The 20,486-nt window shown below is 40.7% G+C and overlaps 1 protein-coding gene across 3 annotated transcripts in view; it reads left to right on the forward strand.

The window, feature by feature from the left end:
• Stard13 (StAR related lipid transfer domain containing 13) overlaps positions 1–18,657 on the forward strand; it is a 252,135-nt gene extending 233,478 nt beyond the window's left edge. For 2 of the 3 annotated variants that reach the window (XM_070002983.1, XM_070002984.1), the window contains exons 8-14: positions 3,176–3,374; positions 7,867–8,077; positions 8,835–8,949; positions 10,309–10,530; positions 11,425–11,642; positions 14,003–14,179; positions 16,150–18,655. In XM_070002983.1, coding sequence (XP_069859084.1) covers positions 3,176–3,374; positions 7,867–8,077; positions 8,835–8,949; positions 10,309–10,530; positions 11,425–11,642; positions 14,003–14,179; positions 16,150–16,267 — 1,260 coding nt within the window. In that variant the 3' untranslated portion in view covers positions 16,268–18,655. Of the gene's footprint in view, positions 1–3,175; positions 3,375–7,866; positions 8,078–8,834; positions 8,950–10,308; positions 10,531–11,424; positions 11,643–14,002; positions 14,180–16,149 lie in introns of all 3 variants that reach the window. The other variant, XM_070002982.1, reaches the window with a different exon arrangement.
• Positions 18,658–20,486: the final 1,829 nt, after the last annotated feature.

Below are 20,486 nucleotides of genomic sequence, written 5' to 3' on the forward strand. Positions count from 1 at the left end.
GATAGCTACAGACATGTCAAACATCATTGAAATGAAAATATTTTATGAAATAGGAAAGAAACTTGGAAAGTAAAAGTACAAAGAAAGCATTGTTGAGATGTAGGTGTACACAACCATCAGAATGGCCTCAGATACAGAAATGGCCAGACATATTGGATATATTGCCTATAGACACTTCTGCTGTCTAAAAAAAAATAAGAATTTTCAAATGGAATAATACTAACTCATATTAAGGTAAATATTTGTGAGTCACACTTCAGAATTCACCTTTGGGGGTGTCAAAATCCTGAGAACTCGTCCACAGAACATCTCTGTGGTGTACACAGTTCTGGGCCTCCTCCCAGAATTTAAATAAATAAAGAAATAAATCCAAGAATATAAACAAATCAAAGACATCTCTCACTTCAATAATCACTCATTAGACATCTTGAATCTTTCTTCTGACAACATGTGCTTTCTTCCCATGCACTTGGATACAATTTCAAGTAGTTAACATATAAAAGAAGATAAATGTTCTATAATTCTTCATAAGGAATCATCTAACTGTGGCAAAGTTTTAACATTTTTCTAGACATCCCAAACTTTAAGAATTAAAAAAGAAAGTAATTAACATTTTAAGTGACAATTTGCCTGACTACCCTAATCTGTGGAATTAGGATGATAAGCCTTGAAATGCAAAGGAGTATTGCGAAGTATTGGCCACAAAAACTAGCAGTGTATAATTTCCCCAGTGAGCCAATGCAACCAAGATTTTAAAAAAGAAGAAGAGTAGTCTCTATGGCTTGGAATTCTTCCCTTGCTGTCACTGCGATTTAAAAGAATTAGGGCTGTTCTCATTTATAGCAACAATCAAGAAAAGCCTTCCTCAGACACTGGACTCTGACCAAGGCCCAAAATGTGAACTTGGCACACAGAAGGGATGGTGAGACAGCTTTGCTCATGTTATTTCTTCCTGCATAGGAAGAACACTGGTGACTCTGGTAACACTGTCTACCTGTCAAGTCATCCAGGAACAGTTTTGCCTTACGTGGAGAAGTAGGCCAAACAGCAAGCCCATGCTGAGTGAGAAGAGAGGAATACTGAGGGTTGAAAGACTGACATATAAGCAACTTGGAATACTACAGCTGTTTTAAAATGGCAGACATTTAATCTAAGCCAAAAATCCCAGGACAACCTAGTTCTTTTGATATAAGCAAGTTGAGGGTGGGGAACACTACTTGAGGGTCTGAGCTTAACCTACCCAAACCCTGGAAAGATCTTCACTGTATTTGAGGGGAGGAGGGCAGTACTGGGGCTTGAACTGGGGGGCTAGGCATTGTCCCTTAGCTTTTCCAAAAAAACTAGTGTTCTACCACTTGAGCCACAGCTCTACTTACAGCTCTTTGGTAGTTAATGGGAGACAAGATTCTCACAGACTTTCTTGCCCCAGCTGGCTATGAACCACAGTCCTCAAATCTCAGCATCTTGAGTAGCTAGAATTACAAGCATGAGCCACTGGCACCTACCTAAGATCTTCATTCTTTCAATGAAGCTCTGCTTACTTTACTCATTCCTCTTATCTTTTTGGTGTCTTATAGATCAGTGTTGGTTCAAAGGAAAGAGTTTAAGTCCTATGAATCAAAAGAAAGTAATGCAATTTTTGGCTTGATAGTAGTTAAACTGTACATTTGAATCCTAAAAAGACAAGGAAGTGATATAGTAATGTCTTTTTTTTTAAAAAAAAGCCACCTACATATCATTCTCACTAGAAAATACATAGTCTAACCTGGTGGAGTAGTACGTGCTGGACTTACTACGAGAAGCATAACACTAGGGCCTAGGATTTCAGAGAATAAAAAGCAAGCAACTTAAATCAAGTGGACCACCATTGGCTCGCCTATAATCTTAGCTACTCAGGAGGCTGAGACCTGAGGATCACAGTTCAAAGCCAGCCTGAGCAGGAAAGTCTATGAAACTCTTCCTCTCCAATTACCGAACAAAAAAGAAAGAGGTGAAGTAAGCCAGGCCCAAAGAAACATAGGTCCCATGGTTTCCCTTATTTGCAATAACTGGTATATGTCTGAGACAAACAAAAAGGTCAGATAAGTTGATGTTAGGTGAAGTGATTCCCGAGATAAGTATTCAAATGTTTTTTTATTTCTTGTGATTGTTTCCAACATATTTATAAGATGATTTCTTTGTTGCTTTGTATGTCCCTCCCCCACGGTATAACCCCTGCTTTCATTGTATTTGATTTTGATATAAATTGTGGATGGGAAGGGAAAAAACAAATCATTTAAATAGGAATACAGGTGGACCCATTGCAACAATGAGATGTACAACGGATGGGAAGAGGAAACAAAGGAGGAGGCAACAATGCTTGATACAAAATGTATTTATTACTTTGCCCATGTAACTGTAACCCCTCTGTACAGTATTTTCACAATGAAAAAAACAGAAGAAAAGAAAAAGAGAGTACCAGTCTTGAGTGAAAAATCTAAAAGCCAGTACCCAGTCCTCAAGTTCAAATCCATGCACACACACACACACACACACACACACACACACACACACACACACACACACACACACACAAATCAAAATATGTGCTTATAATAATGTTTTGTTTCATGGACACATATTGTATAGACTTCTTACTCAAAGAGGCAGTAGGTTATGGTTGGTTGCTTATCTGGGATCGTTTCATCATCAAATAACTTTCACCAAACCACCTATTGGTCAACTTGCTCAAAAGTACCCGGGAAAATAATAAACAAAGAGCAGGGAATTGTGTCTATGTTGCTCACTAAGGACTCTTAGTTTATAAGAATGCATTGTATATAGTGGGTACTTAATCACTACTTGTTGAATAAATAAAATAACAGTGTCGGCAGTGTGATGAGATTTTGCAAGTCATAGTACATGTCCATGAATGCTTTCTCATTTAATCTCCACTACAGCCCTACATGGTGTAATATTATTATTATCTACATCTTACCGGAGAGAAAGTTAGTGTTTGTCTTCTGCCTAAAGTAGCTACTCTAGTAATTCAGGATTTGCAAGTTAGATGTAATCCTAGTTCACTAAGCCATGGCCCTAGGCTTTCTCATCACACCCAAGGTGCCAAACTTAAAGAAGAAAGTATCAGGAGAGAGGTGATCTAGCTAACACATGCTGTGTCTGTGTCTTATTGCAGGTGGGTCTTTTTCGAAAGTCTGGAGTAAAGTCTCGAATACATGCCCTCCGTCAAATGAATGAGAATTTTCCTGAGAATGTCAACTATGAGGACCAGTCTGCTTATGACGTAGCAGATATGGTGAAGCAGTTCTTCCGGGATCTCCCTGAGCCTCTCTTCACCAACAAGCTCAGTGAGACTTTCCTTCACATCTACCAGTGTAAGTAGGAGTAACATCTGTCTTCTCATCCAAGCCCTTGAAACATCCCTGTAGGTAGAGTTTTAATTGTATAAGTAATACAGGAATCTATAAAGAAGTTCATAAATGTGATCATTCTGTTCTCTTCAGAAGTAGTCTTTTTCACAGTTTGCTATGGAGATCACAGTAAATTTTAGCAATTGAATATGTCTTTTTGATATCAAAGAATTCCTTCCTAACAGGGTTTTGTGTGAGACCTCAAAGTAACTTAAAAAGTAAGCATTTGGGACCAGTTCAGTGGTAGATGCTTGCCTTGTATGTGTGAGGCCATGAGTTCATTTCCTAGCATCATGAAAGAAAAGAAAAGAAAAAGAAGAAAGAAAAGTAGCTGGGGCTGGTGGCTCACAGCTATAATATTAGCTACTCAGGAGGCTGAGATCTGAGAATCTCAGTCTGATGCTAGCCTGGACAGGAAAGTCCATGCGAGTCTTATCCCCATTTAACCAGAAATAGCATTATGGCTCAAAGTCGTAGAGTTTGCCTTGAGCAAAAGAAGCTCAGAGACCCAACCCATACCCTAAGTCAAGCCCCACAACTGGCAAAAAAAAAAAAGCAAGAAAGAGAAGGAGGGAGGAGAGAAGAGGAGAGGAGAGGAAAGAAGGAAGGAAGGAAGGAAGGAAGGAAGGAAGGAAGGAAGGAAGGAAGGAAGGAAGGAAGGAAGGAAGGAAGGAAAGAAGGAAGGAAAGAAGGAAAGAAGGAAAAGGAAAAATATCAATGTTTTCCTGAGACTAGTAAAATGACTGGAAATAAAAAGGCAAATATACTTTAATTGGTGCAAACGAAGAAAACCAAATCAACACTTCAGATTAGCACAAGTATTTTTGTTTTTACTTGAACATATTGAACTGATATTTTTATATGTGTCAGTACTTCAATTCAGGGCCTGGGCACTGTCACTGAGTTTTTGTGTTCAAGGCTAGTACTCTACCACTGAAGCCTCCATTCTATTTCCAGGTTTTTGATGGTTAACTGGAGGTAAGTGTCTCACAGACTTTCCTGTCTGGGCTGGCTTCGACCTGTGTTTCTCAGATCTCAGCCACCTAAGTAGCTAACATTACAGGCATGAGCCACTGGTGCCCAGCTTTTAACTGATTTTCTAAATCAATAGTTCTAAGCAAGGTCACTATAATTATAATAATCACAGAAAACAACAATTACTAATTTAAAATCCTATCCTGCTAAAGGCAGCTGTAATGAGGGATGTTAGAAATAAGTATGTGAATCTTTCCAGACATGATAACATTAGGACTTTTTAATTGTTTTCATAACTGGATTCTCAATTCTTTAGAAAAACATTTGACTGGTGGACTTTGATTTTACAGTAAAAATGTGCCAAAAATGGGCCAATATGTAGGCTTGATCAAATTTGAAGATCCTTGCTGTAGGGATTTCTGTCTTAAATGTTAAAGAATGTATAGGATTACAAATTCAAAAGTGATTTTTTTAAACAAGTACCACTTGCAAAAACAAAATGGAACCCATTGCAGCAATGAGATATATAAGACATTATGTCGGAAAATGAACTTTACAACTTTGGCACGGGGCATGAGAAGGGATGGGAAAGGGAAACAAAGGAGGAGGCTACAATGCTTGATAAGAAATGTACTCACTACCTTGCTCATGTAATTGTAACCCTCTGTACGGTATTTTCACAATTTAAAAAAATGTATAGAGTTAAAAAAGAAAACAGAATAGAGTGGTGACCCATTAAATAAACATTATTTTGTCAAAGTGAATAGGCTAACTTGAATTAATGATCTTCACTGCCAAAGCCCAAATGCAAAGTATTCATAATGGCCTTGCTATGAGCAGTGAAGCTCCACTTTTTTTTTCAATTAACCTTCCCCTATGGTTTAGCAATACCACATACAAGTCTTTACATATAATCAATTCTTAGATTGAAGTTGACGCTAGTCTAAGGCTAAAGATAGATTATACCCACAAGATAAGTGTCTTTGGTGCTTTCTGAGACTTAAAACCAAAAAGCCAGATCAAAACAGGGCTTTCTTTTAGCTAAGCAAACATTTACAGAATGGGGCTCAGTACAGGGTACTGTGCTGAGTATTGCAGGGCATGTGGAAGTGTGAGACCCACTCTGTGCTCACCAAGATCATACAAATGAGGGAAACAATGCCTGGATAAACAATTGCAATGCATGATGGGAGGAAGTCCATTAAAACGTTACAAAGACAAGGCCAGTGGGGCTTAAGATGGGCGAAGAGAATGTGGAGAAAGTGCCAGCTGTAGCTAAGTTGCATAAGGAACATATTTTGGGTAAAGCAAATTGCAGGGAGGAACTGTCCTGCAAAGGTGACAAATGTACAACATGACACCAAACAACACTGAGGAATGTGCCACACAAGGGCCATACAGAAAGGAGCTTTGCAAATTAGGGTAAGGGATTTGAGCCGCCAAGCAGTTAAGATACAACCAAACATTCTCCCCAAAGAATTATTTAAACAAATAAAGACATTTAACTATCTCACATGACAAGATATCTGAAATTAAGCTATTCCAGTGTTGGGTAATTCTGCAGCTCAGTTATGCCAGGGTAAAGTCAGGTTCTCTTGACTTTCCTCCTGAAGTCACAACAGGATTGCCACCATGTATAATTATCTTGTCTTCACCAAATCACATTCAGAGGGCTTCTCCTTTGGGTGTATGTCCTATTCTAGCAGGAAGGTAAGTCTTCAAAGGAGCTCCAAGAAATTCTCTCAGTCCTATCAGCCCCAAATGATCTTATCTTCTCCCCTAAACCAATCAATGGAAAGAGGAAAGAGATTCCATTCACACTCTGAACAACTCGCTTGCTCCTCTGTTTAGATGTTTCTTTTAAGCCAACATGATTCATCTCTGGATTGAAGGGAGGGGCTCATTTTCCTGAGTACATTACTGCCTACTCTTGAACCAAATACATGTTTACTTAGTGACAAAGTGGGGAAGAAGGGACATGGAGTAGGTAGCCCAGCTTGTACCTGCCACAAGGGCAGAAGTGACTCAGAACTGCTATTTTGATCCATGAATCTGGAAATGGTGAAAGGGTAATTTGGGGTAAGCAAGAATGGAGGCCTATGGCATATTGACTGAGGTTCTGGTTCACCTACTATAAATATTTTATGTATTATTTATTTTAATTCTTTGAGTACATTGCGATTGATTATGCTATACACCATTAACTGTATCCAATCAGAATTTTTCAGGGATGAGAGAAAACATTAAAAACAATTGGAAGGTCTAACATGTCTTTCATACCTCAAGCACATTGTGGCACTTCCTGAACAGTACAGATCATGTCTCTTTTTTGTTTTTTGTTTGCGGGGGATTTTTTTTACTGTTACTGGAGTTTGAACCCAGAGTCTCACATTTGCTTGCTCTGCTGTTGCTCTACCACTTGAGCCACATCTTCATCCCTAGTTTTGCTAGTTATTTTGGAGATAAAAATTTCATGGACTTTTCTGCCCAGGTTACCCTAGAACCACAATCCCCTGGATCTCAGCTTCCTGAGTAACTAGAATAACAGATGTTAGCCATTTGCACCTGGCTTCAGAGTACAGTATTTACTCCTGAACTGTATGATTGAACCAAACTTAAATGATCATTAAACTAACCCAGCCAGCAAAATTCAGCACCTCATGCCCACTTGCTGTGATTTTTCTATTTAGTTAACTTCTTATTGTTGGGCCATTTTCCTCTTAAGCTTGTATAACCAGTTCTTATCACTACCTCCCTCAAGGAGAATAGGACTGGGCAGGACCCTTTCTCCATATCTCTGGGTTCCTCTTTTCCCCCCAGATAACCTTAATTTCCATGATCCCAGGATTATACGCCATTGAGCCTTCATGCAAAGTCTGAACCAAGCCTTGATGACCTGAAGAACAAGGCTTGACCACCAAGGCACTGGTCCTTTAAGAATAGCTAGGACATCCAGACAAGCCCACCATTTACTACTCACAGTTAATTGTGTTGTGTTGGCAGTATGGACTGGCTGCTCCACTTTCCTGATGGCTTTATCATGTCCCACACAACCCTGGGGGTGGGGGGCGGGGGGGGTCAGGGATGGGGGAAGCAGTCCTAAGAGGTACTTCTGGAGCTGTCTTAAGGAGATAACAAGAGAGAAGCCATCCCTGGTTCCCACCGGAAGAGAGGAAACAGCAACACAGGAGCAATCTGATTGCTCAGAGTATGTGGAGCCAGAAGGGTGGTCTTACTTTCTTAGTATAACCGTGGCACTCACACAGACTGAGGGTTCTAGGGTTTGAGAGATGGGATTCAAGCTCCACCTCTGTCTCTCAGGTAGCTGTGAGGCCTAAGCAGTTATTTCTTCATGCCATCAGATACTTCAGTTGATGTCTCTGAACATCTCTGTCCAGGAAGTAGAGCTTTTGAACTCTCCTGTTCTGTCTCACTGGCTCTGCAATGTGCTTCTAATGAGCTGGTGGCTGCTTTTCCTCAGATGTCCCCAAAGAGCAGTGGCTGCAAGCTGTGCAGGCCGCCATCCTGCTGCTGGCCGATGAGAACAGGGAGGCCCTGCAGACACTCTTGTGTTTCCTGAACGATGTCGTGAACTTGGTGGAAGAGAATCAGATGACGCCCATGAATCTGGCTGTGTGCCTGGCCCCCTCCCTCTTCCATCTTAACTTATTGAAAAAAGAAAGTTCTCCAAGGTAAGTTTTCCTCAGTATTGATAGCTTCCCAAATATCTCAGTATTGGTAGTCTCCTTTCCTTAATCCATTAAAGAAAAGAAGAAACAGAGCTGTTCACATGCTAGATTTCGACTGGAGGGTTTCCTAAGCACCTATTTTTATATCAGGATGTGTTCCAAGGAAATTTTATTCATAGGCCTCGGATTCATAGAATCATAAGGTAGCCTTGAAGGATGTCAGTTATGATCCAGAAATTTTGGCCAGGGGGTAAGGGGAGCAGAAGAAGGGGTGCTTTGTTTTGTTGATAGGAATAAGAAGAAAAAGGAGGAGGAGGAGGAGGAGGAGGAGGAGGAGGAGGAGGAGGAGGAGGAGGAGGAGGAGGAGGAGGAGGAGGAGGAGGGAAGAGAAGGAGGAGAGAGGAGAAGAAGAGGAAAAAGAAAAGTACATAAAGTAGTATTTTGCAATCCTTGGTTTTAAAAGCCTGTATTTAAAAACCAAGGTGGTTTCAAACTTTAGGGAAAAACATAGATTAATTTCTCTTCCCACAGTTCTTTTTGCCCTTGTATTTTTCCAAGGCTTTTGGCTGTGGACTGTCAGACTGTCTGCCTTGGAATATCTGAGACATGTGGTCATTGTTTTCATTTGGAAAGGAGAAAAAGTCTGGGGTTTGGATATGCTGTTCATCTGGGGATGAATAGCATACAAAAGGGATATGAGCTGGGGAATGGAAAACACTTTGGTTCGGGATCTGCTCAATACACTCTCATGCAATTACAGAGTCAACCAGAAGAAATATGCCACTGGAAAGCCAGATCAAAAGGACCTCAGCGAGAACCTGGCCGCAGCTCAGGGGCTCGCCCACATGATCACCGAATGCAACAGACTTTTTGAGGTGAGTGAAAAAAAGGCTCTACCCACCTTTTAGGTCTGGGAATTAGGTTAAGATGGTCATTGTTTTTATAGTTTGTATCTGTTTGCTCCTGATTTTTCGGTGACAGTAGTACACCTTCTGACGTTGATCCTTGCCTCCAAAAAATTGAGGCCTTGATAGCTAAAGACACTTGAGGTCACTGTGATGATGGTTTTCCCTCAAATGGTTCATTGCCTTCCTTTGTCTGGCTCAAGGCCAGAGGGCCAGTTATATTTGAGTTTACCACAGGATCTTACTAGGCTTCACATCTGTGTGTGTGTGTGTGTGTGTGTGTGTGTGTGTGTGTGTGTGTGTGTGTGTGTGTGTGCGTGTGTGTAAGAGAGAGAAACACAGACAGAAAAAAGAGTAATATTGGTTACTGAGCATCAGTGACAGCACCTGATAGCCACAGATAGGTAAAGAATTAAGAGACTGCTGGGTGCTGATGGATCACTCCCATAATCCTAGCTCCACAGGAGGCTGAGATCTTAGAATCATGGTTCAAAGCCCACCCAGACAAATCTGTGCAACTCTTCCTCTAGTTAATCAACAAAAACCTAGAAGTGATGGCATGGCACAAGGGATAGAATGCCAGCATTGAGTGAAAAAGCCAAGCAAGGGTACAAGGCCCTGAATTCAAGACCCAATATTGGCACAAAAAAAATACCAAAAACCAAACCAAACAGCAACAACAACAACGAAAAAGATCTATAGTAAAAAGATTCACTTTCTGACAAAATTCTATGTTCCTAGAATGTTAAAAAGCATATGGAGTGTCATAAAACTTAAAAAGTTACTTCAAGTTTTGCAGCTACTTTAGCCAAAAGAATCCTAAGCAATACAGCTAAAGGTTAGCATAGAAACAAAACCATAAACACACATAAAAGCATAGAAATAAAAAAAGAAGGCAATATCTAACACGCTTCTGTGGTAAAATTGACACCCATCAGTGAGAGAATGTACCATAAAGGTATGCCTCTTCCTAAGTCACAGCTGATGTTTTCCTTAACAATGTAATACGTATGAAGTTTCCTCACACGGAGTAAAATTGTCTGAGCCCACATTCTATTAGAGTGAATAAAAATGAATTAAAGGAAAAAATGGAAAGAATGGTTGTAGAATCATTACAATGTTTTGAATAATAAATATAACATTGGAAGCAAAGTTATATTTCCTCACTTTAGGAAGGCCCCTCCCAGCCTTGGCACTGATCTTAGAAAAACATCTCCAGCCCTGTGTCCCTGGGCTTGTTGCTCAAACCGTGGTGGTTGCTGAAATGACTTTGCTTCTTGGTATTTCTTTAGCTCCATGCGTTGCTCTTTCAATCTTCTTTTGGCTCAGGTTCCACATGAGATGGTGGCCCAGTCTCGTAGCTCCTATGAAGAGGCTGAGATTCATGCACCAACGCTGGAAGACTTGGGGACACAGCTGGAGGAGAGTGGGGCAACTTTCCATACTTACCTGGAGAATCTCATCCAGGGCCTTCAGAAAGAAGCCAAGGAGAAGTTCAAAGGATGGGTCACATGCTCCAGCTTGGACAATACAGACCTTGCATTCAAAAAGGTAATCTCACACAACCTCCATCTCCCCGCAGGACTGGCTTTGCTTCTGCCACACAGGTTTGTCTATGGTGCACCTCCATGAGCCGCTTAGGGCCCTGCTTCATTCAGAGACCCTGTCTAGAGGGCTAAGCAGGCCAGCAGCACACAAACAGGGTCCAGACTGCAGAGAAAGACTTTCGATCCTCATGCTGCCCAGACCCCTTTGCTGGGTAATATTGACAAGTCAGGACCTCTGTCTTCTCACTTGCCAAAATGGACTTTCTAGAGTACTGTGGCCAGAGGAGGGCTGTGTAACAATCAAGTGGATGAGAACTGAATCTAGTGCCCAACACACACCACACACTGTGTGTATTGGTGGTAGTTAATTTTGATTATCATTACTCTTAAGCATAGAGATTTAAACAGTACAGTATCAGTGAAGGAAGGGATAACATTGTCCTCCAAAAAAATAATGTATTCATTACCTGACTTATGACAGCATAACCTTAATAATAACAATAAAATTAGATTTAAAAAATTAAAAAAGTCAGGTGATGGTCGCTCATGCCTGTAATCCAAGGTACTCAGGAGGCTGAGATCTGAGGATTGTAGTTCAAAGTCAGCCAGTGCAGGAAGGGAAGTCCATGAGATTCTTATCTCCAATGAACCTCCAGAAAACTGGATGTGGAGCTGTGGCTTAAAGTGGTAGAGCACTAGCCTTGAGCAAGAAAAGTTCAGGGACATAGCTCAGGCCTGAGTTCAAGCCCCATGACCAACAAATAAATAGGAAAAAAAGTAACAGAATCACTCCTATACTTTATTATAACCAGGGATTTTTTTTGAACACTTGATACAGTAGGCTAAGGTTCGATGTACCCCCACAACCTCTTCAGCTCTTACTGGTGTCTTTCCCAAGGTGGGGGACGGGAACCCCCTGAAGCTGTGGAAGGCCTCTGTGGAGGTGGAAGCACCACCCTCCGTGGTGCTGAATCGCATACTGAGAGAGCGTCACCTGTGGGATGAGGATTTTGTGCAGTGGAAGGTGGTAGAGACTCTGGACAGGCAGACGGAAGTTTACCAGTACGTCCTGAACAGCATGGCCCCCCATCCTTCCAGAGACTTCGTGGTTCTCAGGTAAGCCTGACTCCGTGGTTTATGAGGCCCTGTTCTAAAAGCAAAATAGAGGCTGCAGATTTAAGCACTTCTCAGAGTCCTGCCCTCCTAAATCCAGTCTCCATAGGGAGCACTAAGGCCGCCCTGACTTTGCTGTATTTATGCCTGACTTCCTGCTTCTTCACCCAATTTACAGCTCTGCTCCAGCTCTCCAGCAAGGCCCCTCTCCATGTGGAGCACACACTTTATTAGGCTATAAATACCATTCATTTCCTCCAAACAGAGGCTCCAGAAGAGCTGCTGCTTGTTCAGTGGCACTTTCTGCCAAATTATGCAAAGCAAATCGGGCTGGCTTTTCTCCTGATTCTTGCCTTTCTCTCCAGGGAAAGCAAATCTTCACGTTGCGAATAACTAAAACAGGAGTGTGTGTGACTTTAAACCCTATGTGCTTAACTTTGCATGTTCATAAATAATTACCTGCGTGGAAACACCTGCACAGGTGTTAGTGTGTCAGGTCCTAGTGTGCCAAGACACTGGACATGCAATCAGATTCCAGGTTTGCTGGCCCCTGTGGCTGCCACTGAAATACTGCTTCTGATTTGCTTCTGGGTTGAGTTCCAGCCCTCCCCTCTAGGCTGGGAGTGGAATGTTCAGTAAATATTAGGCAGTTTACTCAGTCAAAATGCAGTATTTCATTAGAAAGAACAGGGCTTGGGAATATGAAGAATCCGAATAAAATGTAATTAGATCGATACATCCTTTTTATTAAAAATGTAAGCAAAACCCAGTCTGCTCTCATGGATCACTAATGTAAAAGGAATCACTACTGAAATCTTCAAATGTGTATTTAAAATGTTTTCTTGATGAAACTAGTATTGACTATAACAAAAGGTTACTTTTCACCTGCATTCTTTATGGCTTTGGTATTTCTCCTTGGGACCTTGTCATTAAGGGTGATTGTTCCCAAAGTATATGTGTGTGTTCTCATGACCTTGAGATCCTGGTGTTATAAGGGTGGGCTATTACCACAGTTATTAAGACATGAATCATCTTGGGGAGTTAACTTTCACACCTTCCTTCTCACAAGCAGAAAACCTAGGATTTGCTTTGGAAAGCAGCTGAGGGGTGGAACTGGCCATAGTGGGTCCTCTTCTTTCCTGAAGAGGAGTCCTTACATAGAACCTCACTCTTTCCATCCATGCTGCAATCTATCAGTAGTCCTTGGTTAGTACATCATTGTGTCAGCTTTACCACAGGCCCTGCTGCAGGCCCTGCAGCCTGGGTTTATATTTCACTGGAGAGATAAAGTCAATAGTAAGTCAATAGAGCCAGGTACCAGCAGCTCCTGCCTGTAATCCTAGCTACACAGGAGGGTGAGATTGGGACAATAGTGATGCAAAACCAGCATGAGCAGAAAAGTCTGTGAGATACTATCTCCAAAATAATCAACCAAAAAGGTAGCCTGGAGATTTGGCTCAAAAGTAGAGTACAAGCCAAGTGCAGGTGGTTCACACCCATAATCCTAGTATTCAGGAGGCTCAAATCTAAGGATAATAGTTCAAAGCCAACCCAGTCAGGAAAGTCTATGAGACTTTTATCTCAAATTATCCACCAAAAAGCCAGAACTGCATCTGTGGCTCAAGTGGTAGAGCACAAGCCTTGAGCACAAAAGCTCAGGGACAGTGCCCAGACTCTGAATTCAAACTCTAGAACCAGGAAAATAAACAAATAAATAAAGTGCCAGCCTTGAGCAAGCAGGTCAAGGGAGAATGCACACATACACACACACACATACACACACACACAAACACACATGTATATATATTCAGGAGGCTGAGATCTGAGGATCACCGTTCAAAGCCAGCCCAGGTAGAAAAGTTTATGAGACTCTTAATCTCCAATAAGCTACCAAAAAATGCTGGAGTTGGAGCTGTGGGTCAAGTGGTAAAGCATTGGCTTTGAGCAAAAAAGCTCAGTGACAGCATCTAGGCCTTGAGTCCAAGCCTCAGGGCTAGCACACACACACAAAATAGAATTGACTGAGGCCTGTTCTCAAAACTCTAAGCTCACTTCTTCTGTAACAAGCAGGCACTTCTACAGAAGATCAGGATGGGACCTCGGTTTGTGGTCCAAATGCCAATCTGAGGCCTGCAAAGACCATTTCCAGCCTCTAAGTCCTAAAGCTAAGACCCATGCTTTGAACTGCGCTCTCCAGACTTCACTCAACTTATGGAAACCATTAGCTTAATTCAAGCAACTAGCATTCGGAACTGCAGCCCAGATTTTTGGCAGGAAAATCTAGGTAGAAACCTTAGCTCTTGGGTTCAGGTTTTGCTTTCTTTCTCAGCCTAACTCTCATGCGTGGCTTGTTTCACCTCCAGGACCTGGAAGACTGACTTGCCCAAAGGAATGTGCACTCTGGTGTCCCTTTCTGTAGAGCATGAAGAAGCCCAGCTCATGGGCGGCGTGAGGGCAGTGGTGATGGATTCTCAGTACTTGATAGAGCCGTGTGGTTCTGGCAAGTCACGACTAACCCACATCTGTAGGATTGACCTGAAGTAAGTGGCAGTCCACACAGGACCTGTGGGGCTCAGGAGACTCAGCACACAAGGCCCATTGACCACCACCTGCTTGTCATCCTAGTTTCTTACTTCATTCTACTGCTTTCCTCACTGCCATGGACAAGATTTCATAGAACATTACATATGCCTCCTCTCTCTTTTCCCATTGCCTTAAAGTCTGACATTTCTCCTGCAGCCTTTGCTCCCTTTTTTCTTTTTTTCTAGTTTATTGGTTTTTAAATAATGAGTAAAATTCATGTGCACTTATAGAAGAATACATTGCAATATTTTGCTATACCATATGCATGATGGGATCACCAAATCAAGCTATTAGCACATCTCTTACTTCACATACTCAGTTTTTGTTAAGTGAACACTGAAGATATTCTTTCTTGGTAATGACGACAAACACAACCCCTTGTAATACAACCACCCATGTTCTCACCCATTTGTGGAAACCATTAAATCAATCTTGTGGAAGAATAGAATGGAGTAGTGACCATTAGAGCCTGGGAAAGGCAAGAGGAAAAAGGAGAGAATAAAATCTTATAATAAAGGTACCAAAACATGAGGTAGAAGAGTTAAATCCCTTCTGGTTCTTCCTTAGCACAGTAGGGTAACTATTAGTTAACAACCTAAAAAATATTGCAAAATTTTACAGAATTCCAAACATATAAAAATGATAAGCCAGGTACCAGTGGCTCATGCATTTAATCCTAGCTACTCAAGAAGCTGAAATCTGAGGGAAAGTTTGTGAGACTCTTAACTCCAATTAACCAACAAAACACAGGAAGGGGACCTGTGGCTCAAGTGGTAGAGCACTAGCCTTGATTTAAAAAAAAGGCTCAAGAACAGTACTTAGGCCCTTAGTTCAAGCTCCAGGATGGGCATACACAAAAAAAAATTAAGAAATCGACTTACCGTGACTTGATTACACATTGTATTAATGTATTGAATGTCGTCCATAAATGTAGATTTTTTAAATTAAGAAGTAGCTATAGTTTCCACATTATACATAAGTCTCTTGAGCTCATTAGTTATAACTCTCAATCCCAACCCCTACCCCATGAGTTCCATACTTTGGTTCCACATATAAATGAGAGCATGTACTATTTGTCCTTCTATACCTGACTTAATTCATTTACCTTAACATCCTCCAGGTTCATCCATGTTGTGATAAATGACAGGATCTCCTTCTTTTCAAAGACAAACTAGTATTCCATTGTATATATAAGCCACTGGCACAGTGTTTGTACAGTGTATGTATAAGCCATTTTCCTTATCCATTCATTCACCAAAAGACACTTTGGTTGATTCCATATCTTGGGTATAGTGAATAAAGCTGTAGTGCACACAGGAATGGAGAGTATTCATCATCCCTATTTCATTTCCCTTGGATATATATCCAAAGGATATATCCAAAGGATATATATAGCGGATCTTATGGGAGTTTCTTTATTTTCTATTTAGTCCTCACTTACATCTCTGTACTTAATGCATAGAACACAGAGAGGCACACAGTAGATGCTTGGTAAATCTTAATTTCCCTTCTCTTACATTTCTTTTTTCCCTGTTCCCATTTGCTGTGCCCTCCAATTGTATCTATGAGAAGAAATTAACTTATCAAACTCCTTGGGGGCATTCATGTTCCTAACACAAGTTCTGTGTTTAAGCATAGGTCAATGAAAATTTAGTTTTCTCAGCAAATTCTAGATTCAGGGTAAATCACCTCATTCTACCCCCAAGGAGTGCTATCATTTTAAAGCACAGAGTGAATGCTTGGCAGCCAAGGCATTTGCAAGATACCTGCTTGTGGACACGAGTCCGCAGCTCCTCAAGGCAGCAGCCCTGAGTGGTTAGCAAGTGTTCTGGTGACCTGAGCCCAAGGACAGCTCTGTCCTTCCTGACAAATTGCTGTAATTTGGAAAATGACTTTCTCATTTCCTTTTTGATTTCTTTCCCTACAGAGGTCACTCCCCAGAATGGTACAGCAAAGGCTTTGGACATCTTTGTGCAGCCGAAGTCGCCAAGATTAGAAACTCTTTTCAACCCCTCATTGCTGAGGGTCCTGAGACTAAAATCTGAGTTTTGCTCCATTGTGACATCAAACTCAGGGAACAGGAAGTGAAACCAATACTTAGAGCTGAGAGCGTGCCCATGAGAAAGCAAGAGGGAGATAAATGTGGTTTAGTGCTTAGAAATGCAAACACTGAGAAGTCAGAATGTCAATGCATGAATTTTCTGAGAACTTTTCTAGCCCTCCTGGAGATGGCTACATCCCTACTAATATAATATTTTTTTAAAAAATCAGAACCTATATCTGTTACTTAAAATTAAATGGATTATGTGCGATGCCTAATTTGTTATTTAAAGGCTTCTAAGAAGCATATACTTAACTGTAAATAAATATATTGTATCATATGTACATATATGGGGATAGCTCTACCTTTACTGTATATATGTAAAATATTGATTTTATATACAATTGACTGACTCCGTGAGTCCCTTCCTCACCCAGCTTTTACCCAGTAACTCTGGGCCCTGTCTCCCTAAAGTCCTATAAGCTGAGTAGAGCCTGCTGCTAATGCCAAGGTGTGACAAAGTCTAATCTCTCCATTTGCCCTGATGTCTAACCAAAGATCAGCCAACCAAAGGAAAATGGCATTAAGAGCTTTCTTATGTATTTGGACAACTGGTTTCTGTTGTTCAAAAGTAAGAGTGGGCTGTTAAGATACAGCAAAAGAAATATTTACTCCTCTTTAACCCAAAGCAGTAGATGAGAAGTCATTGCCAAATTTAAGACTAGATTGCACAAGTTTCCCCTGTATCATACTATATGCAATTTCAGTGAGATGTCAGTTGGACCACTGGAGTCAACTCAGTGATAGAGGGGCTGAATACCTGTTCCTGTCCATATTCACAGCCAAAGGGAGCCTCTGTACTGTCTCAAGTTTACGCTGATACTTTTTCATAATGTTATTAAAGTCTCTTCTATTTGACCAGTGGCCTGCCTATATGGTCACAGTTAATTGACCTTTTCTTCCCAATGTATTGCACTGAATTTGACTCTGGACACCAGACAAAGGGAGATGGTAGTCCTTCAAGAGTCCTGGCTCATCACAGCTTCAGGGAATTTATATTTTGCTATATTTGATACTCTTAAAATATAATTCACTAAAATCTTACAATCTGAAAGACAGGGTTATTTTTTTTTTACTAACATAAAACCAAAAGTGTATTCTTTAATGAGTCTTAGAAAGTATAAATGGATATATGAATTCCATGTTTCTTCATTAGCCGCCAGCTCAAGCTACCTATGCATTTGACCCCCACCTTATTTATTACTGTATAAACTAAGCAAATTGATTCTTCTTTTAACCAATTCTGAGTGGATGTGTTGCTTTGACTGTAACTCAACAAGTGTAGAGGGAAAGATAATTTATTGTGCTTGGTTTCATGGAGAAAGATTTCTTTAGTTGTTTGACAGAAATGGATATCATGATTTAGAAACTGTATTGGAGGAGGGAAAATGTGTTTTCAGTTTTATTTTATGCAATGTCTATCAGAAATGTGCAATTGTTTTAATGAGAGGAATAAAAAACACTATGAGTTTGATACGGTGCAAGGAAAATCATACTAGGAATTGTTCATTCATGTGTCTTCCTAGGACATGCAGGCAGAAACAAATTCTCTTCTACCACAACATCTGAACTGTGTAGGTAGGATTGCATTTTTAGGCCCTGACACGATCATTGGTGAAGTTTAATCTCAGCACTGGTCCTGCCCCAAAGATGGGCACTATGTGTTTGGAAAATAGGATGGGCACTGGAAGACAAATGGTATTGTGTCCCATTAAGCAGTGTTCCTCAAACTTTACACAAGGACTAGATGGACCTAGAGAAATAAAAACAGATATGGAGGGCTGGGAAGGTGGCTCAGTGGTAGAGCGCTTGCCTTGCATGCTTGAGGCCTTGGGTTCCATTCCTCAGCACCGCATAAGCGGGGGGAAAAAAAGCCGAAGTAGTGCTGTGGCTCAAGTGGTAGAGTGCTAGCCTTGAGCTGAAGAGCTGAGGGACAGCGCCCAGGCCCAGAGTTCAGGCCCCACGACTGAACCCCCCCCCAAAAAAAAACAGATATGGATTTATTTCTGACTTCCTCTCTCTTCCAATGACCTGACTTTTGAAATTTTTATACATCTACTAATCCCATCACTGTTACCTAAAAACATGGTGCATCTTTTAAATAAAGGAAAAAAGTAGGGGAGGGAAAAATGATGCATCAAGCTTATCTGTCAAGTACTACAGTATTTTATTCCTTGTTATCTTGCCGATGGAAATAAAATATGATATTTCATTTAAATATTATATTTATACCTCATGTATATTTTTACCTCAATTGTTGTTATCAATCATAAATTGTAAATAAATCATTGCTAAGGCAAATAAATTTATATACATTAAATATTTCCTATTTTCTATAAAATACATGGTGAATTTCATGTTTCATTCTACAAGTGGAAAGCGAGTTTATGAGGAATATTTCTTGGGATTGTCTGTGGTCAATATTGTCTCCAAACTACAAGGAGTTTCTTATCAACAGACATTCATTAGCTGACTAGATGTTAACTAACATAGATCTAAGACATGAAAGTGATGGGTAGGGATTTCTTAAGCTCTTTTTAAATCTGAAGATTTATAAAAATACATTCATAGTATTTCAACCAAATTTTTAGTGAATTCATCAGCTACATTTTATTTTTTAATTAATAAGTTTTTTATTGTGAAAATACCATACAGAGGGGTTACAATTACATAAGCAAGGTAATGAGTACATTTCTTATCAAGCATTGCTGCCTCCTCCTTTGTTTCCCCTTCCCATCCCTTCCCATCTCCCACCCCTCCCACCCACCCCCATCCCCTTTCCACCCCCCCCCCACCCCCGGCCAAAGTTGTAAAGTTCGTTTTTCAACATAACGATTTGTATATCTCATTGTTGCAATGGGTCCACTTGTATCCCTATTAAAACAATTTGTTTTTTTCCTTCCCCTCCACAAGTTATACCAACATCAAATACAGTGAAAACAGGGGTTATACCATGGGGGAGGGACATACAAAGCAACAAAAGAAATCATCTTATAAATAGCTACATTTTGTTTTTAAGTGGACCAGAAATGGAAATTTGCTGGGCACCATTGGCTCATGCCAATAATCCTAGTACTCAAATGCCTGAGACCTGAGGTTCATGGTTCCAAGCCAAGTTGGGGCAGGAAAAATTGTGAGACTCTTATCTCCAATTTACCACAAAAAAGCCAAAAGTAAATATAGCTCTCAAATGATAGAACACTAGCTTGGGGCTAAAATCTTAAGGGGCAGCACCCAGACCTTGAGTATAAGCCTCAGTATGGCAAGAAGGGAAGGGAGGGGGAAAGAGGAAAAGAAGAAAAGAGAAAAGGGAAAGGAAGGGAGAAAGAATTTTGAAATAAAAAAGAAAAAGAAGGAATAGAAAAGGAAAGGGAAGGAAGACAGAATAGAAAAGGATGAGAAAAGAAAAGAGAAAGGGAGACTTGCAATTGTACCATGAGACCAGGGAAAGTAGCCGCCAATGACTCTAAGCCCCTTCCTCTCTGACATTGTATTTGGTTCCTGTAGCCTTTACTTCTAAAACTCAACAAAGATCCTTTAACCAAGCACCTGGAACATTCTCAGCTATAGGCTTCAAAATCACAGTAGCCCCAAAGACCACATGACCCATGAAAAATGATCCCACTCTGCTTTATCTTTCATCCCTTGTCCCCATTACTTGAAAGTTTTGCTTTCATACACAAAGGAGGGATTCAGTGGCCTCCTTTCCTCTTCTGTGTGAAAGAAGAGAACATGGCAGGCTCCATACAGCCTCTGGCCACAACTGTCCTCTCAGAGTGTGTATCATACAAATACGAAGTTGCTTAGAAACATTTGTTTATAAAATTCTTACATAGGAAATTGTTCTGAGGTTATGTCTTGACACTTGTCACAGAAAAAAGTCATGTGACTTACCAAGAAGATACTTAAGGAGACACAAGTAAGCGAGTAAAGGGTCACATGCTGTCACAAAAATGAAAAGTCACTGAAAGAACAAATACCCACCATTACAACATTGTTACAGTGTTGCAAAGCTGTGAAGTTTGAAAGACTGATAATGGGCTACTTGTGACACTTCTTAGGCAGACTACATCCTATGCAATTCTTTTTTTAAACTGTACACTTCCATTCTAACAATCCCACCCATCAGGTCACTTCCATGCGTGGCCCACAACTTCCCTTTG

The sequence above is a fragment of the Dipodomys merriami genome, unplaced genomic scaffold, assembly GCF_024711535.1.
Source record: "Dipodomys merriami isolate MVZ:Mamm:240054 unplaced genomic scaffold, mDipMer1.0.p SCAF_6, whole genome shotgun sequence".
NCBI lineage: Eukaryota > Metazoa > Chordata > Mammalia > Rodentia > Heteromyidae > Dipodomys > Dipodomys merriami.